The 26272-nt window shown below is 41.5% G+C and overlaps 1 protein-coding gene across 5 annotated transcripts in view; it reads right to left on the bottom strand.

The window, feature by feature from the left end:
• pdlim5b (PDZ and LIM domain 5b) overlaps window positions 1–22320 on the bottom strand; it is a 31836-nt gene extending 9516 nt beyond the window's left edge. The window contains exons 1-6 of one of the 5 annotated variants that reach the window (XM_056432154.1): window positions 22216–22298; window positions 18077–18150; window positions 17609–17714; window positions 9140–9291; window positions 2575–2608; window positions 1711–2222 (exon numbers count right to left, since the gene is read on the bottom strand). In XM_056432154.1, the coding sequence (XP_056288129.1) occupies window positions 1711–2222; window positions 2575–2608; window positions 9140–9291; window positions 17609–17707 (797 nt within the window). In that variant the 5' untranslated portion in view covers window positions 17708–17714; window positions 18077–18150; window positions 22216–22298. Of the gene's footprint in view, window positions 1–596; window positions 620–1710; window positions 2223–2574; window positions 2609–9139; window positions 9292–17608; window positions 17715–18076; window positions 18151–22215 lie in introns of all 5 variants that reach the window. The other 4 variants (XM_056432155.1, XM_056432152.1, XM_056432156.1 and 1 more) reach the window with 4 other exon arrangements.
• Window positions 22321–26272: the final 3952 nt, after the last annotated feature.

Raw genomic sequence — 26272 nt, 5'->3', positions numbered from 1 at the left:
GAGCGATCCTTTCTTCATCATCAACTCCATCATCATCCTCCGGCTGGCGAGAAGATACGACACGTCAAAATGTGAACGTCTGATTCTCTGCGTGTTTGCTTCTGTGTGTCAGGTTTGTCGGGGTGGAGGATGATCAAAGACAGCACAAGTCTTCCTATTCTCAGCCATAGCAGAATGCACTTAGCAGTAATTGTCTGGCCTAAACATTCTGACAACAATAGCAGACGGAGCTGATCGATGCACAGCTGGGTGACTTGAACGGCCGAGTGTGCTGTCGAGCCCGGTTGCAAATACAGTATTCGCCAACACACAGCCTTCTTTCACTAAGAGAGCGAGCGGACAGTATGAGCCGACCCCCACTGGGTGTCCTGTGGCATCCCAGAGATTATTCACGGTGCTTCGCTTGTCTGGACCATGAAATGATCATGTACTGTAAGTGGAAGAGCATGAATGTGAGGTCTGTGGGGGTTAGCTCAAAGAGGTGCAAGCATGCTGCCATTTGGTAATCATAAACCAGAGAGATGTGAAGCCTGTAATCACACTCCACATGGTTAGAAAGCAACTGCAGCAGATGAATCATCCTTCACAGCACTAACTTGGTGTCTGTCTCATCTTCCCCCTGAGGGCAAAGAAGGGGAACATGGGAAAGGAGTGAAGCGAAGAAGGAGCATGAATAGAGCGTTTGAGAAATCAACCATATTCTGAAAAGCAAGAAAGGCCCTGAGAGAATGTAAATAAAGTAAATCCACAGAAACCACAAACAAAGCATGCAGGTCAGGACACAAACGCACGTGCGGCAACAAATAAGCTTCCCTTCTGTAAACTACAACAGAAAGCGTGAAGAAATGACACCGTCATGTTGTGTCTGACAAGAACACTGACATGATGAACAATGTGTTCATGTTTAGCTGCAGAAAATAGTTTTGTTCTTTAGTTTTTTGTTCACAGGTGACTGACTAAACCCAGATTATGAAACATGTCTTAACAGACCGCTCTCACTGCCGTTAACTCTGTAACTTTGGGTTTCGCAGATTGGTTTAAGTGTGTAGCTGCTTGCTCACTTAAAGCCAATAAAAACAGATCTATGTGACCTATTTCTTCAGATGTGAGTAAAAAATGAGCACAAAATACTGAGCTAGCCTAGTTCAGTGTACTGAACCGAATCCTGCTGATGAAGCCCAGTCCAGCCACACTCGGCTCTGTCCCTCGTCTTGAGAAGCCCAGAGCAACCAGAAGTCTGGCTAATTGGAAACAAGTGTTGCACCAGCAACAGACCGTGTGTGTGCCGAGAACCACGCCGCCAATTACAGACAGGTCGGCAGCAGCATCAGTTAGCAGGTCGTCTAGACTCGGTTCCCGCTCCGGTTGCTCTGCAGAAAATTTAAAGAAGATGTGCGGCATGCTTTGGAATTCTTTAAGTCTGCAGCTGTGTGAAAACAGATAGGTGATGGGCCGTTTCAATATTAGCTTTCCAAGCCAGACAGATGTCTTGAGGATAGGGAACGAGCCGTATGGAATATTTTATTCTCTTCACGGCAGACTGCAACACAAAAATGTCTGCCAATCTGTGGCCTCTAATAAGGACAACTCCTTCTGGACTTCAGCACACAACATACATACGTATATATTCCTGAATCACCCCATGATATTTTGCACTTTCCTGAGCAGAAAGAACACATATGGTGACGGGGTCTGATGATTGGTACCTACCCATTGAAGGGCTCCGACAGCCCCTGGCTTTGCAAAAGGCCGCGCCTCTGCCCAATGATCGCCTCGCAAGCATTGGTGTTGGAGTAGAGGTTGATCGGTGTGTTATAGACGGAGGGCTGTGGGACATTAGGATGGGAGGAGGGGGCTGTCACTCGAGCTGGAGAAGAGGAGTTAGATGAGGAGGAAGATGCAGACGGGGACGTGAAGGTGTGGCGAGCGGGGCCGGGCCTGGGAACCGAGTTGGCGGGAGGGGAGTCCGTGGCGGGAAGGCTCGACTTCAGCAGAAACGGAGGCTGCGGTGGCTGAGAGGGGCCAGCGGGCTTGAAAGCGGAGGACTGTGAGGGAATGGTGGGGGCAGCCGGGGAGGAAGCTGTGATCACGCCGCTGTCCCCCCCGAAAGGCCGGGCGGTCTTGTTGTACGCAGCACCGGGCTGACTTGACGGCTTGGTGTATGCAGTGCTCGTGGCAGGGTGAGTGATTGGGACGGGCTTAATGATTTCTTGAGGTTCGTCCTGGATCAATGTGGAGAGACACACAGCATGCAGATACAGCAAATCCACAATAAACACATGCAAGTGAACCACAGTTTCAAAAGCACTGCACACACACAAAAATGCATCAAAATCCAAAGGTGTTTCCACACTTATGTATGAATGAAAGTCATGCCTGTGCTACATGAGTTTAAGAGGTGCGATAACACGTGGCCTGTCAGGGCAGTAACGCATGCCAAGCCAATGAGTTTTCTGACAATCTCAGCAGGGCACAATAAACATGCTCTCTATTAATTAACGGTTGAAATGTGTATGAATAAAAATGGGATTCAGGGAAACTTTAGTTCATAAAAGTGAATAGTTTACTTCTTACCTTAGGTACTCCATCTTTAGGGGCACTGGAGGGTCTAAGAAAACAGAAGGAAAAAATCCTATAAACACCACACATGCAATATCTACATGACAACTATTTATAATTCTTCAATAATGTTTCATTTCTGTACATTAAAGTACTGGAAAAACGAAGCTGTGAGAATTAAACTTTCCCAGGACGGATAGTGAAAGGTTCGGATTATTTTGTGTGCTCTGCGATTTATGGGCGACATGTTTTTAATTGCAGGTTTTTTTTGTGACATTTATTTTCTAAAGGCTTTTTATTATACATTTGTTGTCAGAATGATTGTATCTTGGATGACAGGGCATCGTTTAAACACTCAAAAAAGGACAACTGAATGACTGCCTTCTAACAACATAACTAAATAAACCAGTGTTTCCAGTGAAACAAAGTAAACGCTCTAGAAATGGACTTTCACTGTGCTCTGAACTAAATGGAAACACTGAAAGTAGAACATGTTCAAAGTGCCTGTAGCCTAAGAGTCCAGACTGATGTTGGACTGTGGTGTAGAATGTACACTTATGATTGAAGCAGCTGCCACAGTTGCATCACCTTTGGGAGAGAGGGGTGGTCTCTGGATAGGAACGGGACCTTATCCAATAAAGCTTTCATCCCCTCCTTTTGTTTCATTTGTACTACTTTGCGGCACTGTCTCGCACAATATAAAATAAAATAAAAAACACAAACACACACACGTACATTAGGATGTATTGTGTAATAATGCAGTACAATGTCCCTTATAGTAAAACAAGACACACGTCGGCTCATATCTTCAATGATTCCATCCGTGAAGCATTACAACTCAAATTCAGACAGCTGCCTTTGTTAACTGCGTATGCTGCGTTTGGTCTGAACATGCAGACAAGGTTCCCCTTAATTCTCATTAAAAGGAAAATACAAAAAACAGACAGTGAGTCAGCGAGTCAGGTCCCGGACCAGATGCTACAGGACGTCTGCTGCCGTGCTTCCTTTCTACCATATTAGGAATACAGTCAACCTCTCAAGCCCTTCCTTTCCGTGCTGAGCCGAGGCGCAGCAACTGAGCTTGGCACCATCAGGTTATAAAAGAGCCCCACCCTCCCCCCAGATGTTGATGTCATCCGGGCACATACTTTTGCAGATAATCTTCAGTATACTTATTTTCCGATGTATTATTGGGAGGCAGAAGTCTATGTGGATGAAAACAGCAAAAGGTCCAAAGACTGAAACGCACATTCCAATACAAATGTGGACCCTATAATAGTCGACGACGATGAGGCAATGTGCATCTGCCATCAGTGGCCCAGAGAGGGGCAGCTGGGTGGGTTCACTCCCTATCATTCTTTTTCCCAGAGCAAACTGAACAAACATTAGCGAGGGTGGTCCTGTGAACATCTGTTCAGCCCCTCTGTGGCGTCCCGCTCCCTCGCTAGCTGGACCTGCTTTTGTTCTGCTGGGACAACGACACACAAAGTGGGCGAGTGTGTGCTCGCACACGCACGATATTTACTTTTTGCCGTACGTGTACATTAGTTAATCGCAATGAAATGAAGTGATGTCTGTTCTATGTTACAACTATCTTTGTTTTTAGGGTTATTCCAAAGACCAAATACTCTTTGAAAACAGCCATGACTGCACAGGACACATCAATAACTGCTAAAACATACACTGGACATCGTTTTAGGTAAATCATATTTTAGGAGAGAACATTAAGGTTTTTTTTCTCCATAAATATTTGAGTGTGAGGATTATACAGAATTTATCCTTTTAACATATCACACCAGCTTAAGTATCATGTTCATCTGTATATTTCACATACAGTAGTTTCTCTTGAACAAATAACATAAAGATACACATTATATATACAATATTAAACATGTATGTTTGTCATCCTCTGTATAACAAGGGGTGTGTGATTGATACTTCCATATATACAACATATCTGCTTTCCTTGTATATGAAACTAGCACATTGTGCCACTGCGTGTGATCATAATACTGACAAACAGTTGAATACAGTCATGCTTTGCTCCGTCCAGAACACACTCCAACTGGTTCCTCCCAATCTAATCAGGATGCCTTGCTTTATTAGATTAAAGATGCTGATATCCCAAAGATTTATGTATGGACTAAATGTAAAACCTACAAAAAAACTAGGGAGTGCAAGATATAAATAACATTTTCTTGGAAGCAAAAGAAGTTGTTGAGTTTGATTTTCATCTACTTTGAGAACACACACACACACACACACACACACATCGGAGGTTAACCGGAGGAATACGCCTGAGGACAAAGCAGAGAGATACATTTCCAGCCTGCTTGTGTCTCTTTGAGGGCCAACAGAAACAGTCTGGCATTTGACTGAGTGATGGAGCAGCGCACAGAAAGCTTTCTCACCACGCACAGAATAAATACACCTCTCTTTTGCTTCAACATCTAGACGTAGATTTGTTCACTCTAATTATATTAAAGCGGAATGGGAACTTGTATAGGTATTACAGGACCACAAAATGCACACGCTAGTACAGTAACGTCATGCACAGAATACATGATTCCCAACAAGGCCTGGCCTCTTATATTTAACTTGTGTGATGAATGATAAAACTCTGTGGGAGACCAGCAGAATGTGTTTTCTCAGATTTACCGCTGGATGACAATTTGAGCCAAAGCGTGGAGCAGAAGGAAAACAAGTACAACCGAAAAAACATCGGAAAGCAAAACAAAAACTCCAACAGAGTTGACATGGAAAATCATTTTAAAAAATCTATTTTTCTGTGCAGCCAGCCTATCCGCTCAGTGGAAAAACTCACAGCTTGCGTCCGGCGCACAGCCTCTCCCATCTCTCCATGTTCTCTCTCTTCCGACTGCTCCCTCATATTTCAACAAAAAAAGAGCATCCCGGAGAGGGAATGTTGCGCTTATATGTAAAGCTCACGAGGACATTTCATGAGAAAGAGTCACAACCAGAAAGGGCCAGAGTTTTAAAACTGTGACAGTAAGAACAACGACAGAAACATGACTGCTATTTAATTATTTTAACCAGAGTTAACGCTTATCGTGGGTAAAATGTGTATTTTCCGAGCGTCTTCGGCGTGAGCTTTGCGCATAGGACCAGAAACTTGTGTCATCTTGGTTTCGTGACAAATTAGATGTAATGTAATGCAATCTAAAGGTTTACACTCTTGTGTGTGCCTCCAGAGCACTTCACTGGCTGAGTGAGAACTCTCTGGTCGTGTTTGCTCGTCTTGACAAACAAACAGTGGGATCAGAGTTAACCACCGGGAACTTGAATTTCATTGCATTTCGCAAACAAACAGGCACCCAGATCAGATGAATGGACAGAGCGAGCGGGGATATAAGGTGAGTTCTCCTCAAGGCGCGTTCTCTGTATGGAGCAAACCACAACAGAATAAACTCCCCTTCTAGTTGATATATATTTATTTAATGTAGAGTCGAGTGATGCAATAACAAGCCCCCATCCTTTGTTACTTGTCTTCCGACCACCACGCCACATCTGGCTAAGACAACCCGGAGTCATAGGGGCTCTGGGCTGCACTTGGCTTGTCCTCTACTTCACTCCGTTATAACCGTTCCATAAGACTGGCTGCGAGTACATTAACCATGTGTGAGAATATCTGTAGATTCAGCCGCCTCCCCGATTTGTGATTAATTAAATCTAAAATTGGATGAAAGGGGGTTATGTAATCAAAAGGAGTATAACGGGAGTAAGAGCATGTCACAAAGATGTTATATGTGAGATTGATTTCATTTCCACTGTTCATCAAGTACATTTTATTGAATGAAAATAAATATATAACAGTTAACATACGTAAAAAAGCTTCACGTTGTTCTATTTCCCCCAGAAACAGCATGTGTTCGAAGCACATAAACGCCATGAAGTGGGAGCTGACTTGAGTTCTCGTGTAAAGCATCAGAAGATGTGAGCAGCGTTGATATGATTTATCTTTGAGGTTGTGGAACCAGGTGCAGCCAACCACAACCTCTGCTTTTGTGCACTGTGCTGCATATTTCAATGACAATAAATAAACATCAATTATCATACTTTCCTAAGGCTACGTCCCGCAGCCGCCTCGGGTAACTGACTGTCAGCTTCCCAGCAACAACATTTCCATGATAGAGGGACAAAAAGTCCTCATAAGATTCAGTGGTCATATCAACTGCAGATTAAGTATATATATATATATAAAATGATATGGATAATCAGAAAATATTTTCTTGATCAAATCACTATCATACGCTTCAAACTCAGGAAGGACTGCATCGATGGAGCATGCTCTGCGAGGTAGATCGGACTGTGTGATGGTCATCTCTGAAGTGGAACCACCCAAAACCTTTAGTCAACCATTATGTTCATGGAAAGTACTGCAATATGTTTTTACATGTTTTTCGAGAGCATGGAAAGGAAAACCTGTTTTTATCTCCTCTGTCACAAAATATACAACAGCTCGCTGCACATTCAGACTATTTTGACAGTGGACGACAGGATGAGGGGAGTACTTTCAAATCCCCAGTTCATTTCCTCTCTGAAAACATGTTTCCCCTCGACAGCAACAAGGAAATAACTAAATGGCATTAATGACTGTTAGTGCAAGTTTGGCTAGAACGATTAAATAATATGCAATTTTATTTTGCAATATTTCTCGCCATTGGACATATTGTATTACTAGTTAATGTTCAAATGTAGATGTTATCTCTTTCATAGTTTTTTTTCAGTATGTTTAAAAACATGATCTAGCTCTTGATTTTTTATTTAGTAGTTTTAGGAAGTCGTCTCAAGAATGTGAACTATGACAAAGTGACTTAATGGAAATAAAGTCGTCACATTAATCTTCTTTTGGAATGTTATGATAACAATAGTCTTATCAGAGGTCATCAAAACCATAAATCAAATGTGAGAACATGGATGGAGAAAGTCGTGCATGTCAGAGGGAATCATTTCAGTTAAATAGGTACAATACATATGTTATACTGAGCTTTATATTTTTAGAAGATGAAATCATAAAGATCACTGTGACAATCCCCATCCATAATATATTGAACTCTCAAATCCCAAGTAAAAAGTACCCATTTTAAATAATGCAATACAGAAAGGAGACTTGTATACACACAGTATTGTGTTGTTCTTCACTAAATAAAGACATGCTAAATAAGAATCATGCAAACCATACACAAAATAAAGCAGCCAAATATTGAAGCAAACTACAGTTGTGTATCATGTCCATGAAGGAGACCTCTGTTGATTACACGGTGACTTGTGTGTAGTTAACATGCCTGTTTGTAGTTTCATTGTGCGGCCATTACCCACAGCAGATTACACGCAGCTGTGGGACCGGGCTATTTTAGGAATATTTTCCCACGTTTAAAGCAAAGAGGCTTCTTTCTCTTTTGATGTGGTGATGGAATGACAGGACATGCAAACCAGGCTTTGAGTTCTTTTGTCAACATGTTTTGCAGCTTGGAGACTGTGCGTGCTTCGCCTCCAATTGTTTTTTGTCTGACACTAAACTGTTCGCTTGCCTGCAGAAAAATCTTTGGCTAAAAATTCATTTGAAAGGATCCCACTCTTGCTTTGATTCGTCTTCTTCAAGAGAAACTAAATGCAAAGCTTGTTGTGCTTTGGAGCGAGTTCCAAGCTAAGGGAACTGCTCCTGGACACGCACTGCTGCTGCCTGCAAAAAGATGTATTCAGTGTCAGCTCTTGAGAAAAGTTCTTGTTCCACAAGACCAACCCGATACTTTCCTGTGCATGGACTATATAAATGGTTTGGCTGAAATTTAAATGGACAAATTTAATGGCAACCTCAGTTGAAAACCCTGTTTTCCTTTCTTTGAAGCACATATTACGGCTTAATGGAGCGCTATATAAGGGGGCTTTCATGTGAAGTGCTCCCCGCACTGCACTACAACTTTAATATTGTGAGGCCTTCTTTGTGTCTCGTGGGAGAAGCAGAACAGAAGTGGATGAACTCAACTTGACTAAACCAAAAAGTGAGGACTTTTACAGGATATTTGGCATAAAGAAATTCTGTAATAAAATAAATAATAATATAAATGTGTCTGTGCGCTGTGTAGCATTACATGCAATCAGTTGAGGAATTTAAGATTACGCATTACTGGAGATCCAATGACCCTAAGTGTAACTGGAACTTAACTCAATTATATTGATTTACATTACCGGTAAATGTGTTTCATCTAGTCCAACATGTGATGCTACACTGTAAACACTACAATTGCTTTTCAGAACACAAGGAACTTATTATAATTCCAATGTCATGCCTGCTAGCCAAAGTTCTCCAACTATAATGGAGATGACAAGATGCATAAAAATTCATATTTGTGTTCGTCTGTTCAATAATAATGAGAAAATGATCTTTAAATACTTCAGTACGGAAACTCTCAGATCTGTGCAAGTTCTTCAAACAGGATTACAGTAAATACACACTGGCTGTCAAAATCAACAAAGTATGCATTTCATTGCTGAGCGAGGAAATCCATAGATTATGTTGTGTAGAGAGTGTGTGTGTGCTCATGTGTGCAACTGTTACCTCTGTAGAGTGAGGCTGAGATTGCCTGTGCAGGCCTTAATCTTGTTCTGGGCCTCGAGGTGATTTGTGCCATCTGTGGAAATGCCATTGATGGACAGAATGACGTCTCCAACACTCATCTTGGCTCTGGCTGCTTTGCCTTCATCGGTCAGCTGCAATGACACAAAGATACACAAAGGATCTCGTCATTGTGCTATTCGCACCAAACTACGAGGCGTCTTCACGAGGGCCGATGAAGCAGAGTACTTCATTTGATACCTGTCATGTGAATGGAAGGATTCAGTTGCGTATGGTAAAGGCACCAAACCACCATATTTACTTTTCTCTGACCACACAGGCGTGTGCAGCCATACTGTCTGACACTTTGGTGGCATCTCAGCATACTGTGCACCACACCACAGGTTGGGTTGTAGCTGCTGTGGTAGGAGGCTAATCACACGTTGCATTAAATCATAGAACAAGTGTTATGATTGGAAGCAAGCTAAAATATAAAAATAGTCATTTTCTCTAGATCTGGTCCCAGTGCTGATACCCAACCCTTGTATTCACAGGCATTTTGTTCCATCAACTCCCCTCCTTACCCATTTTATAAGATGGTGCTATGTCAACATTTGGAACTTTAACGTTTGCATAAGTAGTTTAATAACAAGAATAAGAGAAAAGGTATTTAACTAAAACATGTGTACAAATAACCATTGCTGAGTTGTAATCTTCAGAGCTCTCCTCAGTGTCAATGGAGGCCAAAACCTACTGAGAGACTTAAAGCCAGGCAGGGGTTCCTTTGCATTGTCTTCATCGGTTATTGTGGTGCTGAAAGTAAACTGTTGTGTCTTATCACACGCGCCTTTGTAGAAAGAGTACCTGCTGTGCAAAACTGGTACTTCTGTTTTGAAAACTCTATAAATGTTTTATGAATTAAAGCAGAAACCTGAGTTGTAGGTATTTTGTAACAAGTCTCCTCGTTTTCAGAGGGAGAACAAGTTGATACTTCGTAGCTTCGACTCCAACAATGAAGGCAAGGGCTTCAAATCTTAAAGCTCTCCAACTGCTCTCCTCCCAGGGAGCAGCGAAAGGTAAGTTTAAGGTTTGTCAGGTCTTCTGCTCCTTTTCAACACGCTGAGACTTGCATTACACATGCAGAACGTAACGTAATAAAACCGTGACGCTGGAGTGAGTCTCTACCAGGTGCGGTGCTTGACCAGTGATTTCATGCTGGAACAGGAAGGAACATTGTGTGCTTCTTATATTATGCTGCTTTTGTACGGGTCATATCTCAACTTCATCTCCCAGCAGTGTGACCTGAGCTCCCTAAATACTTCAAATCAGGACATGGGAAGCACACTCATCTACACGAGGTGGCAGCTCAGGTGAGATCTACGAATGTGTTGAGAGAAAGACAGTATAATGAAGAGGGCATGAAGCAAGATGGCAGGAAAGTGATTTCATCTGTCAACTCTTTGGAGTGAGTCATCAACGGGTCATTTCTATGAACCAATACAATTCAAAAGCATCCACAACACTTTCCAATTTTCAGTCGCACGCAAGTTATGAATATCAGCCGGCCTTGATTCAGAGACAAGAAACCCGAGGCATTCCCTCTCCCCACTGCTGAAGAATGCATTCAGGTTACTGGTTAGGTAACTCTAAATAGACTTCTACTTTGGCTTTCCAAAAAAACAACCAGTGAGACACACAGAATGTCCCATTGTGTTACCGTTGATAATAAAAAGCGGGTGAAAGAGTGGGCGGGAGCGAGGGGAAGAAAGAATGAGGAAGTGACAGTGGAGGTGGCAGTGACAAACCCATTTTCTCTGGAGCCGTGCTTCCCTTGTGTCACTATCAAGCATATCAGCAGCAGGAAGTATCGAATGCATCGCTGAGGCCGGGGTCTGCGTTCCCAGCATCCTGGAAACCACCAGCCACACGCTAAGTGTTGCCCTCGAAGGGAACGGTCCTCACTCAGCAGGCATGAGCGCAGCGTCAACTGACTCACTCATAGACACCTGCCGCACGAGTCAGCGCCGACTCATTTACTTTCAATAAAACAACTCATTACTCGGACATGCAGAGTGGAGGCACTCGTCAAAGATTTACTCGACGGCTTCAGAGGGCAATGGCATGTGCTGCCTCTGTATCAATCTACGAGACCGCTTCAGAGGTTAATGGCAGAAATAAAATCTGATGGATTGATGAAGAACACAGAGTCTTCGCTCTCAATCTCCCCCTCTGTGTGTGCATTTGAGAGAGAAAGAGAGAGAGAGAATCTGAAGCTCTCTCCTTGTAGGGATGTGAAAAAACTCAGACAATACTATACAGCTCTATATATGGCAACTCCTCCAACACTATTTCAAGACATGGAGAGGAGACTCTAGTAACATTCTCACATGTCTTTTTATATGCGGTTCACAATGTTTAACGCTGTCGTCTGCGGTGAACAGAGAGCACTTTATAAAGCTCCTTTCAGTCTAACGCTGTCTTTCTCACATGGATACAGAGCAAATAGATGTTACTGTAGGAATGCCTGGCATTCACAGTCCATAAATATAAATCAAGAGAGGGCTGAAGCACTCGTGACGAAGATAAGTAATGAACTGGAACTTCTGGAAGTGTTCAACTCCGGCTCTACTCCGGCTCTCTCAAGAGACAACATCCTTTAACCAAATACTGTCCAAAAACAAAGTCATCCAAGGCAGTTTCCCACAAGTCCAAATGTTCAATTTAAAGATAAAAAGAGAAGAAGGACGTCTCCAATTGAAGAAGTGTCTTTCCAACTGCGCTTACATGAATGGGATTCCTGCCACATAATGGTGCTGCAGCTGTGCTCCTCTCCACACTGATGATTTTACTTCAGTTCTTCCAAATACACGTTCCTGGGCTCCTACAAATGTAGCTTGAATAAAGAATATTGCACACTACTTGGGAGAAATATCTCAATGCGTATGACAAATCCTCAATGGAGGTTACTAACTTACGATACTATGAGCTTAACAGCATCTTCACTCATGGTAAAGGGATGAAGATAAGTTTCAAAAGGGATTCGGTACCAGACTTCATGAAGAAACCGCAAGTAGTGCAAATTAACAGTCCATTGCATTCATGAACTTAAAACTAAATTGGTTAATTCCAAAGACTGTTAAGATTTAGATGTTTACTCAGTAATCAGCTTATACTCAGAAAAGCAATATATTAATAAAGAAAAATAAAGCATTCTATAAGAGCCATTATTGGTGAAAACAAGACAGAGATTCTGTTGGGAGGGAGAGCAGCTTTGTTAAATGTGTTTATTCAGTTTGTATTTATGGCCCGCTCTGTTCAGGAGGAGCCTGCTGCCAAACCTCCTATTATACTGGAATTCTTCAGATCAATGCTGTATTTTCAAACCACTGGTTTCAGTGTGTCGTCAAACGTTCCACACAAAACTGTTGACAGGAGAAGCTAAACACATTTAAGATAAGCTAACAGATATGCGATAACGCTCCAGCACTACTGGGACCGTAATCATCCTCCATGCTGGTGTAACTTCCTGCTTCAGTGAAATGATGCAGTCAGGAACAGGGCTGTGGTCGTTTCACTTTTGAGAAGTCATGTTACAGGAAGCTACTTGTGGTGAAGGCTGAAGGCCTGAGAGACGCATGTCATGCCGGTACAAGGAAGACTAAAATAGAGGACCGTATATGGAAAAGACTTGGGCCTAACATTATGTCATCACAAACGCACAAGGCTAAAGTAGATTTACTCCCAGGACTGAACATTCAACCAGTAAAGCTCACCCTGCAGAATCTCTGCGATGAATCTTTGAAGAGATCATTAGACAACCGAGTGCACTGCAACCTGCTGGGCCAGCACAGGCAGAAGTCATAACACACAGTGTATCGTCTTCTCTTTGAGGCTTGAACACCAGCAACACCAAAGAGGTACCGAGAGGAGAAGTCGTGGAATAGAGAATTGGGAGGGCACAAAATGGCAAGAACTCCAAACATCACAATTAAGGTGCACTTGAGCAGAGGTCGACCTGTGGTTGTCATGGTCTGACCCCGGTCTCCACGACATCAATCAGGCGGCTGAAAAACACGAGATGCCAAGCGGACCTACGTACGAGCTCTTGGTCCAATCGCCCTGGCAACGCAAACAAAACCGCACAAAGCGGCACCAACCCCTCGCTGAATACCGAATGCTCTTTGTCAGATCAGAAGCAAACCCGGCTGACTAGCGCTGCTGAGGCACATGATATGAAAAGGCTTCTCGGCGTGGTCGGGGCTCTGGCCAAGTGCAAGTGCTGGTTTCCACCGCCATCCATGATTCATTCAACTCTCCTGTGGGATTTAAATTGGGCTTTTTCCCCGGATAAAGCCAAATAGCGTAATGATTGTTAAGTAGTGAAATGTTCTGGCTCTATAATGTATTAATGACTGGACCGACACAAAAAGACGGCCACACCCCTATTTGCAGAATATACAGTTCATCTGCTTTTTCAAAGCACAGTTTCATCAAAAGGTGCAATAACAGACAGACTGACGGGAATTGCGACACTTATTTTGCGTAATGGCACAAGATTATTGTGCCCCTGTGGTAATTCTAAATGGATTGTAATTATGTTGCAATCCAGAGAGCTGTGCAAAGCACTTTACGATGCTTTATAACGTTGGACGCCTGTTAATAGGAATGAGTGACTTTCACCGTCGGTGAGGTCTTTAAATCCGACTGACTTTAGTGATAGGAGTGAAGACAGATCAAGTGCAGTAGCCCAGGGTGTTTGAATTTACAGCGTATTCTAGGGCTCATTCCTCTTTCTTCTAAAACTGGGAGAGAGATTGTTGCTCAAAACATATTTTATCAAAACAAAAAATGAATAGCTCGAGTAATCTAAATCAAAATGAAGAGACAGCTTGGTTATTCTTTATAGCTCTGCCATATAGCATTCGGAAGATTGAGAGCAGATGCCCTCAATACAACTCTAGACAGACCCCAGGGAGATCATACTGGGATCAAACACAAACTTTAGATAACTGTTTTCTACTTATTTCATATGTAACCTGAACACATCGTTATAATGACCCTGCATCACGTCATAGATTATTAAATACGTCTGTGAAGCGTAAACTCACATGGCTATGAAATACAGGATGAACTTCACTGTTTCGTATTAAATTTCAGTTTCCATGTAAAAAAAAATCCTCCAGAGACTTTGATACAAGAGGCAGATAAAAAATAAATACAGACAGACTGTATGACAGCTGTGCAGCACAGGCCACGAGTTATCTGTCTCAACAGTTTCTTGAAATGCCAGGGGAGTCTTTCACTGCATGATTCTGTTAGAGCTAACCCAAAAGTTATGTCTCAATGGCAGGGAGATTGTTCTTTATCCAATGAGCTACAAGATACAAATGTCTCGCAGAATTAACTGCAAATCAATGACAAAAAAATGGCAGATTTCCTCTAATTGCGGCGATTCTATCACTTGGACTTGAGCACTTGCTTATCACACGCCCACCAAGCATTTCTCATGAAGGTTTTAGTCTGATAATTAACTCCAATATAATATGTCATCATAGACATGTGCTATAACATTATTACTGATTTAGCTAATAATATTTTCCAGGTAGCCAATGAGGGGCTGTCCACCTCTCTTGGATCCTCTTCTCTTAAAATGAATGCACAAAGAATACCTTTTACCCCTGATGTTGATCTTGGTTGCCCAGATACACAACTGCTTCACATTCCTCTTTTTTAAGAGAGAAAGTAGCCTTAACTCATAATAAGGGTGCTTGAAAAAGTACGAATCCGGAAGCCTAAAGTCTACTGCAAACACAGAGCTAAAATTAGTTTCTACAATGTTCACTTAAAGTATCACATGCCACTAAAACAACAATCCAAAGGACACAAAAGACAAGGCGGGGAAGTGAGGGGTCAATGGGGAAAGAGGGCACATTTCTCCGTGCTGTGCTCCAGCTGACCTCTTTGTGTCGTGTTTCTGCCATTTCATAAGCAAAGCAAACAGAACTGAAGTCTCTGTCATCCGGAAGCCTGACAAGAAATGCCTAAAAAGGAGCTGGAATAATCACGGATGATGACGGAAAGAACATAACCGTGGGCTCCCTTCATAAGTCATCCTTACATTATTGGGTATGCTCAGTTTGAACAAACATCCTGAGTCAATATTACTGTGACTTATTTACTTATATGACTCATGGCGTGTACTCCACCTCAGACCAAAGGCACATATTTAGAACAAAGGTTTCAGGATAACATGTAAACAACCAGCCTGACACAGGACTGGATGTAGTCTTTGGATTAGTTACATATGGTAAGGACATGTCAAGTTATTACATCATTAATCCAGAGCAATCACTACCGATTAAGCTAAATAAATAGAAGCTTCAACGTGAACGAATATTCTTTCCTGCAATCGGTCTAATTAGCATTGTGGGTCTCTAATGAACCTTAAAATAAGCCTATGATTGACACAATTTCCTCGTCGCTCAGCTAATGATTGATTTGAAGTAATGGTTGAACTGTTGGCAGATGTTTCCATATATGTACATTCTACTCACTTACTCCTTCCTTTGTAAATACTGTTACTCCTTGAACTTAGATAACAGATACAGCAATCACGAGAGGTAATAGATCCGACAACTAACAGTTCTTTGAAAATGCACGGACAACAATGGATAAATGGATACAGTTTTACTACAAAGAGCTTTGGTCCAGGATGCTGATAAATAAACAAAAGGGAGACTTAATCCTGGCGCCTGGACAACAATGACAAATCTAAGCCATGTATGGTGCCATTCACTGGTCATGCGCTGGGATGAAAATCTGTCACAGCAATGACACAAACCAACAACGCGGTGTCTGGTTATTTTGTTTGGTTGCTGAGGCACGTTACAAAACCACTGATGACTTCACACAGCGCTGCTGGTGGGCGCATGAGGTGTAAGCAACATGTTCTGGAAATAAATCATCCAAACTATCATATTACATGCACTGGTGATTTTAACAGATTTTAACAGATTCATTTCCATGTGTTAAACCAATTATCTTTTTGGACACTCACCTTTGTCTTTTTATCTTAAACAAGTAAACACATTACATGGCGGTACATCCCTACAGATATCACAATCAGGTGTCAGGTGCCCGTCTGCTTTTAATGTGTTTTCATGTGGGTTTTATGCAGTGTAGGATAATACACCGGATCAACTCCAAAAACATTGTCCGTTATGAAAATGAGTACATATTCCAATCTAAATAGTAAAAATGCTGTGTAAAATGGGGGTCAGTGCACTCTTGTACTTCCCAGTGAAACTACATTGAGCTGTTAAATTGGCTGTTGGGATTTTAAGCAGATGTTGTTCTTGTGTTTTTTTAACAGCCAACGCCAAAACTGAAAGGGCAACGGAGGTCAAATAGACAAATTGATGCCGATTATATATATGTATTTATATATATTTATATATATATATATATATATATATAGTCTTATGGATGAAACTTGCTCCCATATTTTATATATATATATATATAGTCTTACTCTACACGTCACGTTTGCGCTTGAGAAAAGCCATTTCTTCTCCACAATCAAAACATTAAAACGTCTGTAACTGATCCTGCCAACAACAAATAAACAGAGTCGCTGACCTTGGTCATGACCTGGAGATAACAATAACATAACAGGAAGCAGCATGAACTGAATAACACTGCTCGTTCTGCAGCAGCCAGATTGGTTGTCAAAGTACGGACTGCACTAATACGTAGAGGACAAGCCATCTTTTTGAAGCCCTATTTGACAAGAAGCCATGTGATTACAGTTGAGACTCTTCAGATACCCTTGAAAAAGGCCTATTTCTCAATCAGTAACCCTCCAGCCCATCAGTCTTTCTCCCTGCTGACGACTCAACTGGACCTGGTCAGTCGGAGCCAAATCCCAGTTTCAGTTTATGTGGCCCAAAATTAAAATAGTCATTACCGAAGCGCTGTGGCTTTTTGTCCGTTAAGGGACCGGTTCTGTTGCAGATCCAGTACACATAGTTCCCTGTGCATCGCATCAGGACTAACGCCAGGGAGAAAGGCCAGGACACTTAGCACCATCCCTCATCCGAATCACCAAACTGACAGCCGCTGTTAACAGCCATCAGCTCATCCTCCAAATATATCCTGAATGACCGGCGGAGAAATCCAAGGGAGTTTTAAAAAATGACAGATAATGTAGTTATGCAACACGATTATGACAATTAGTCATGGTCTTTACGGGCGGCGGGTCCTGAACATTGGGGGGCTGAGAGACAGAGGACACGAGCTGTTACAAAAGTTGTCTAAATGCAGCAATGGAGATGGATGGCACACACACTTCATCACCGACTAGACAAATGGCATAGCGAGCATGGACAGCGTTCCTCAGAGGTGACTGTCATGGAGGGGAGGCCACAAGTGTGTGTGTGTGTGTGTGTGTGTGTGTGTGTGTGTGCCACTGACCCGTGAGATGGTGAGGGGCATACAGAAATCCTTCCCTCCTTGCAGTCTGAAGCCCCAGGGGGCCGGGCCAGCCAGGGAGACATGGTAGCTTCTGCTCATGATTCACCTAGAAACAGAGGGAGAGATATTTTACACGTGATGATAATCGGGTCATAATCCACCGAGAGACAGAACAAACATCTCAGACACAAGAGATCTTAGGAAAGAGAATAACAGGAAAACGAGAATATAAACAAACAAGCGTCTCACGCAACATTTAAATGTTGCGCAACCAATGACTGGCATTTTGAAAAGATTTTCACCAAATATTTTGAACTTTTAAAAAAACCTTCAAGTTAGGTAATTCAGCTTTGAATGCTGTTGATGCTTGTCCTCCAGAGAATCAGAAATATGTCAGAGTAGATAAGAAAAGAGAGAAACAAGTCAGGGGTATTTATAGCACGGAGGTACTGACTATCCTTTGTTTACCTTAAAAGAAACAGATCAGCGACTCTGGAGCTGCACTTTGGACCTCTGATCTCACCGGCTTTTCCCTGAACACACTGCTTTTGAAAAATAAAGGCAGCGGTGGAGCTGCTGGGCGGACATCGGGTCAGAGCAGAGGTCACACACACCCTGGTGACCGGAGACTAGATAGAGCTCAGCTGCCAACTTAACATTTCATTGGAGAGCAGGTTTGCTTTCCATTTCAACATCGTAATGGCATCTAGCACATTACCTCATGGATGGATACAAATACCATATCCCAATATGCATGTGTGCTTTCAAATCAAAAGGACAGTTCCAGAAAGCAAAAACTATTTGGTGCAAAGCAATATTTCATGCACTATTGGGTTTCACTGGTTTAAGCCCGCATGTCATGCGTTCCTTTTCCCTTGACAAATTGAAGCCGCAAGCTATTTACTGTAAGGGGACTGAGGTTAAGTGCAGTCATATGTTCATATTTAGTCTGCTATTACATTTATTAATTTCATAATTGAGGAAATTTGCAGAATCCTTTAAACCAGTATGAGTTTTCAGCTAACAGGCTGTGGTCAGTCCGTGTGTGGGACTGTGGGCCTCTGTGAACACTAATCATGTTGAAATATATCACCTTTGCCCTGCCCAAGCGGAAGGGGGAATGTTGACATGAAAACAGGTCAGCAAAGGCTCACCCACATTCGTCATATATATTCTTTATTTATTCATAATGTTCTAAAAAAAAAAATGTCATGCATAAAAAAAAAACAAAAAAACAAAATATCATTAATTTCCTATTTTCTTAATTTTAATATTTTTATATTTTTTTTTTGCTATAAAAAAAAAAAGCTTAAAAAAAATTTTTAATATTTCCTCATTCATTTAAAAAAGATTTATAACAGCTGAGTGTTTGTCATAAGGCTCAGAAACCTGTCAGGCTCAGGTGTTTCGAGTTAAATTCACAATTCGCAGGTTTTTGTCTACTAGTATACTTTTTCATGATATTCTAATATTTTAGAGATAGGATATTTGTTTTGATTTTCTTGTAGTTATAATCATATTTATTAAAATAAAAAAAAAAAAATCTGCAAATATTCAATTTGTGATAAGATAATCCAGAACACATGACATTTTTTATTTTTAATACAGAAATGAAGAACTTCATCACAATATTCTAATTTTCTGAGACAGTCCTGTATATGGAATTATATTGCAATTATATGGAAAAAGGGTGAAATGTAGAAGCCACGTTGAGTCTAACTCAGAACAGACCGGTGCTTTGTTAGTTGCTATCAGTGTGGACTGGAGAGAAACTGAGAGCCTGGAAAGCTAAGACTCCTAGTTCTGATGTAATGAGCTAAAGGTGTTTATGTTAAACACAAATATAGTGAAGGGACTGCTGGTGAACAGAGAGGTTTCATTTGGTGCTTAATGCTAATAACAGAGAATCTGGCCTTATATTTCTAGCTTTGGTGAAAAAGGACTTGACTTCCACCGCACAATCAACAGCTAAAAGAACATGTGTGCATGGGACTTGTTAAATGAAGAAATTCAATATTTCAATGCCTGCCTTGAAAAAGGGCATGGGAAAAAAAAGGAAGACATGTTCACACAACATACTTTTCAGATAAGTATTTCATGAATAATAATGTCTTGTCATCCCAGAGGAATTTCATTTAGTGGTTGTAAGTCATGCTACCGTCACACATTCCCTCTGGGACACAGCACCACCTGTTGTAACCCGTCACCTGTGACACACACACACATCAAACCAGAGGGTTAGCCTGCACACTGTTTCCCCAACATGCCGGGAGGGGAACAGGCTCTTTAAAGAAGCCAACAATGGAGCCACTAAAGTGTGTGTGTGTGGGAAAGGTAGAAATAGATAGATAGATAGATAGATACTTTATTAATCCCCAAGGGGAAATTCATGTGTAAAAGCGACGGGGAGGAAGTAAACACCTGGAATGTGCAAACACAGAGCTCTACTGTTTATACAACACACATTCACAATCAAACTAAATAAAAACACACAAGCAGAATGCACGTCTATAATAAGGAAGCAACCAATGAAAGACAGCCCTGAAGATGACTGAGGGTGGAGGTGAGCCAAGTAGTGTAAATGTAGGGAAATTACAAGGTTATTGTTACCATGGGCATGCCAAACTCATCAAATTGCAGCATTATGTGAGAAACAACCTGGAATAACTAAAACAGTGGTAATGAACACATATTTAGAATGTTTCACCAACAATGCTTTTCGAAAATGAAAGCACCTGATGTCTTACCCTCAATAGAAAGGAACTCAACTGATGTCTTTCACGCTGTTGCTTGCTTTGTTTATTGTAATTTGAGTCTACACTAAATAATATTCTGAGTCGTCACGAGACTCAATGGACATGCATACGGCAAGTTGTATTCAAAGATCTTTTAGCCAATGGCCACGGCTTGACGACGTGCTCCCATTAACAAGCCTTGAGGAATATGCTGCCCTGCACAGCTGTGTCAGTATTAGATTTCATCTCATAATTAAATGTTGACGGTGAAATCGGGATCACGCTCAAGTCATAACTGCATATCAGAAGCATTTTTCCCGAATATGAAAAGAACAAACATGAGGTCTCATGCTCCTGCTTGTTTCGCAATCATTAATGATATCGTGCATAGACATGAGCAGACACACCTTCCCGTGTTCCCAAACTCAGGAACAAAGTCCAGCTCTGCACAAGCGTTTCATTAGTGGTAATCACGTCTACCCGTCTGCTTCTGGTTATGAAGGTAGTAAGTAAGTAAAGTTTATTTATATAGTACTTATCAAAGACTTATCACAGACAAAGTGTCACCAATCAACCACTCTTACCATATATTCCAAGCTCTAGTCATAATGACACATTATTGCGATTAATATTTCAGCACGTTTCAGAAAAGCACATATGGGACCCTCTGAAATTGTCTACTGTGAGACATTTATGTATTTTTGTGGATGTTATTTTAACTTGTTTGATCGGATTAGCAGGTATATTATCCAAACAGTGCGATACTGAATTTAAACGTTGTTGAAGAACAGTTAATATGACGTGCCAGTGGGAACATGCAGTATATTTGTGTTCAAATTTGGGCAAAATTCCTTGTCGTGGTTGAATAATAAACACTTCAACAAATCAAACAAGGATCAACTAAATTGAACGTTGTCCTGATCTCAATAACCTTTGCACTGCATGTTGCGTATGCAGCCGTGTTCCCTTCAGGTAACCTTTAGTCACATTGGGAAGTGTCTGTTGCCCGTTAAAGAGTTTCAGACGTCATCCTCATTTCACAATGCTGCAGGACACGATGCTGCCTGGTGACATCATTGCAGGACATGTTGAGTCACAGAGCAGAGTTTGTTTAAGAGTGTATGCCCACATTAGTAGGGCGTCAAGGACATCTATTACATTATTATGTGTCAATATCTAAAATATATTCCAAACGTATAAATGAATATATATATGTACACTTTTTTGTAAGACTACACCAACAAACTTTACGACAATGAAATGTGAAATGTGAAGAACAACTTGTTCCAACCTGACCATGTGACACTTTTTGTACACTGGCTGATTTTACGTGTGTTGTAATTAAAGCAACCTCTGTGCTGTGTAACCAGTGACCCATTCAGGGTCTACTTTTCAAATATTTTTCCTCAGTGTCAAGACCATAACATAATATACCTCCGAGGAGTAATTATCTGACATAACGGTTGTTGAGCTTCAGTCGTTTTCATCATGGGATGACCTGATAAATCCACAGGTCGTCTTCTATCGTGTTAACTTTAAGGACCTTTCATTAGAGTGTGTAAAATCCAGCATGGTTCTTTTTTTTTTCTCACGGAACCTGAACCTAAATGTGCCTTTGGTTGCCTCAACACATGTCAGACATTATTAGAGCACTTTTCTGATGTACTTTTTATCCCACTTGCCAGTAAAACAAAAGTGTCACTGTCGGGAGCAGCAAAACAAAACATGTATGTTTTTTTTAAAAGTTATTGCTACATATTTCGATGAAAACATAGGGGATTTTAATTGCCACTTTGTAACTGGTACATGTAGCAGTGAAACACAAATGAAAACTGAACCTGTATTTAAAAGTGTTATGTCAGATAAACTCACCTTGCGTTGTGAAGCCGGATCTGGTGTGCAGAGAAAAGCGTGACTGCAGTCCGTCTGCTCGCAGTTCCGAAGTCAACTGGACACAGCGGAACTGGAACTTCCGCATATAAGCCAGCCCCGTCTGGCAGCCGGGAGGAGGGTTCACAGCCTGGTGTGTGTGTGCGCGCGCGTGCGTGTGTGCGTGTGCGTGTGCGTGTGCGTCGATTTAAAGCAATGCAGCAGCAGGCTTGTATGGGCTTGCCGGACTGGGACACAACAGGTGAGTTGTAGTTGAGTCCTCTCGTTGGGGGGCTAACGTGAAGCTCACCATGCTGTCTGCTCACATGATGCAAAAAGGACTAAATATTGTAAAATGTAAAACATTTACACTGTGATGCATACCAGTGGCGTCCCTAGGCTAAAACATCCGGGGCTTTTAATTAGCCCCGAATGTTAATTTAAAAAAAGAAAAAAAGAAAAATTGGCACGTGACGTCATTCACCCAAAACAGCGGAGTCAGGCTGGCAGCAGGCGCACGTAACAGCAAGCTGCTGTCTGAGAGTGCTTCTATGTCTAAAAATTTCGCTGCTTCACTCATCTGCTTCACTCTTCTGCTTCACTCTTCTGCCCCCACCCCCCCCCCCCCAAGCAGCTGCACTGGCTAAGCCCCAGATGTATCAAAATCCTAGAGACGCCCTGATGCATACCCCAGTTGAATTAAGATACATTCATTTAAACATATGTTGCATTGTTTGCGTTGCACTACATTGTAACCCAGTGATGATGTTAGTTGTTGTTGTTGTTGTTGTTGTTGTTGTTGTCTTCACTTATTTCTTCTACGTTGTGTAGTGATTCTCGTTGATTTCTCTGCAGATATCAATATGTATTCTTTGACAGACATTGCAGAGTTTCTAAAGACAGAGGGTGCACATATTCTACTGTGACAGCAGCTTTCCATCATTATCCAGATGTTGGCGGCACAGTGTGTGTCTGCCCTCTAGCGGTCAGCAGAGATAGTACACGCTTCAGCGTTTATTCAGGTTAAGCCACTGAGCGTCCTGGCTTCTCGTCTTGTGTTTATAGAAAAGTCTGTGACTGAAAACATATCATATTCAACATATATAACATTCCTAGCGTCACTATTATTTTTTACTGATCTCTTAAATTGTGACTGTAACTTCACTGGGCTTTCACAAAATAAGCAAAACTATTACTCAAAATGTCCAAATATAAAAACAAAGTTTTACAAGGTGGAGATTATATTATATCTACACGCTATTTGTGGATTTGACCTTTCCTCTAGCACCACCATCAGACCCATATTTTCAATATAAGCAATGAGCAGGAGATTGAAATTGAACTTATTGAGCACATTTAATGCTACACAGATGATATAGATAACACAATTAGTTGACAAACATTTAAATTAGTTGGCAATCATTTTCATAATCCTATCCCCTCTGAATGGCGCCCTAGGCGGCCGCCTATACCGCCTGTAGGAAAAACTGCCCCTGGGAGTGGATGAGAGTGCTGTGGGTTTGCATATTTAACTTGAGGTGACCCCAACACATCCAATTACTGTCAAATAGTCTGTCACCTCTTTCACTCCCTCTGTGGTGTGAAAAGGACAAATGAATTCTGCAAAATACACATTTAAATAAAGATCAAAAAAGCTTGTATGTGAGAGTTAGTCTGCCCTTAATGGGCTTTAGAGACAAGCAGTGGTCCACAGAATAAAACTGGGGGATTTGTTACATAACAGCTCACACGCAGAAGTATCAGGAAAGCCTCGAAGAGAAAAGTTTCATTTGTCAGAAGCGGTCTCCAACTAAAATCTTTAAGAGCAAAATAAAATAAGAGAATGTCAAATGTTTCTCAACCATTTTAAAGACATATATGTTTAATGGCAAGGCAAGAGAAGATGTTCATGCTCTTTGAACGACAATGATAATCATCATAATCAGTCTTTTTGTATCGTAATTGTAGCTCTCCAACAGACCATTGTGCGTGAACATGACTGAAATGCAGAACTGAGTGAAGTGCCAATCAAAATATGGTTTGAAAAAGAAAGAAAGAAATAGGATGCTCACAGCCCTGCCCTAGTCGTTTTGTCCTTGAGCAAGACACTTTACACTGAATTGCTCCCCGCAGAGCAGGGTGTATGATTGTAATTCGCTTTGGTTAAAAGCGTATAATGTATTGTATTTTACTCCTCAATAGTCTAAATGCTGTTTTAGACCCTTTTATAAATCAGATTTATGTTACTTAAACTTGTAATACAATTAATTTTGAGTATCTTGTAATCGGTGAAGTCTGGGTAGAATGAGACAAGATCTGGTAAAAAATAAGATTAGATAAATTAATCCAGATCCAAGGATCAGCACACTGCCTGTTGTTTTAGAATCCAGTCAGTTCTTGGATCACTTGCTCTTTTATACGTCACTATTTTAAAGGAGAGCTGATGAAAATAGATAGCAGGGGTTTTATCTACCGGATCTAACAACCTAATAATAGTAATAATAATAATAATTCAGACTTCTATAGCGCTTTTCTAAGTACACAAAGACGCTTTACAGTCGATAAGAGACAAACAGAACAAAACAAAAAGAAAGCAGACAAAACAATAAGAAAGGAAAGCAAACTGGAGAAGCGTATGGGTCATACAGGAGCAGAGGTGAGCAGATGAAAGCGACTTGGAGGAGGTGTGTTTTGAGGGCTTGCTTAAATAACGATAGGGTGGGAGCCTGACGGACATGGATGGGGGTATACCTAAGTATTCTAAATTGCTTTCAAAATAAATACATATACTCGTCATATATGGTCTACATGTATTCATTAAGGCATTATTTTTTAAATGCATTCAGGAAACTGCAGATTGCAGCTGGACCATCAGGGCTGCAGGTGAGGTCTTACTGTGACTCTGTGTTGAGGTGTATTACCATGGCTGACAGCGTAAACATTGTCTACCTGTTTCTTTGACTTTTCCAGGACTTTAAACCAAATTTCCATGACCAAACATGTTGTGAAATCTCAGTGTACACATGAAAAAGTGAGAGCATTTAGTATTTAAACCAACAATGAGAATTCCAAAGCATACAGTAAACCTTACATTTTTTTTCTAGAGCAATGACGTTTAGAAATTAAATAACTATTTAACAGATCTCTTTCTAGAGCTACTCTCACTCTTCCCCGCCATGCTGCTTGTGTAAACTGATCCCCCCCCCCCCCCACCCTTGCTCACAGGTGTGTCTCTTTATCTCCTCACCTTCCCTAACTTCCTTTGCTGTCAGGGTGGAAAGGGTGTAGTGTGTCATTCTTTTCCTCACATGCTTCCTCCAAGGACTAAAGGGCATTTGTGTTTAGTGTTTTAGGTTCACAGTTGGGCCAAGCTTCCTCAGAGATTGGCTTTCCAGTCATTGAGTCAATATGTGGTCAAAGTGAGTGGAATTCTTGTCCAGCAGTTGAGTTGCACAAACAGGGATGTGCTAGGACCCTAAATGGGTGCACATGGTTACAAGATAGAGTGCTGTAGCCTTTAAGAATTTTATATCAGACTTTTGATTGTAGTCTGAGATTACAGTGCTTAGATCAGAAAAGGGCTTATTGTAGGACATTATGCATACTATGAATTTGGATTGGTGATTTAATGTGAGACCCCGGGGAAGACCCAGGACACGCTGGAGGGATTACATCTCCCGGCTGGCCTGGGAACGCCTCGGGATCCCCCAGAAAGAGCTGGAAAATGTTGCGGGCGAGAGGGAAGTCTGGGTCAACCTGCTGGGTCTGCTGCCCCCGCGACCCGACCCCGGAATAAGCGGATGATAATGGATTTAATGTGTCCCCTGGTGTCTTTAGGCAGTGACCCCATGATGTGTATACCAGTCCGACATTCTGATGGCAGAATTACCCCTTGTCAACAGGAAATGGCAATTATAGCTCCGTCCTTTCTCTATTATGGCTCCACCGTCCGCTGGAACACTTTGAAAATTGCGTATCTGAGCAAGCTGTTCTTTTGCTGATATGTTTTGTGATTTAGAAAATATCATCAAGGTTAAATGTATCAAATGAATGCGGCTCA

Source organism: Pseudoliparis swirei, chromosome 15 (assembly GCF_029220125.1).
Source record: "Pseudoliparis swirei isolate HS2019 ecotype Mariana Trench chromosome 15, NWPU_hadal_v1, whole genome shotgun sequence".
Classification (NCBI taxonomy): domain Eukaryota; kingdom Metazoa; phylum Chordata; class Actinopteri; order Perciformes; family Liparidae; genus Pseudoliparis; species Pseudoliparis swirei.
This window is presented reverse-complemented; position numbering and strand designations above follow the sequence as displayed.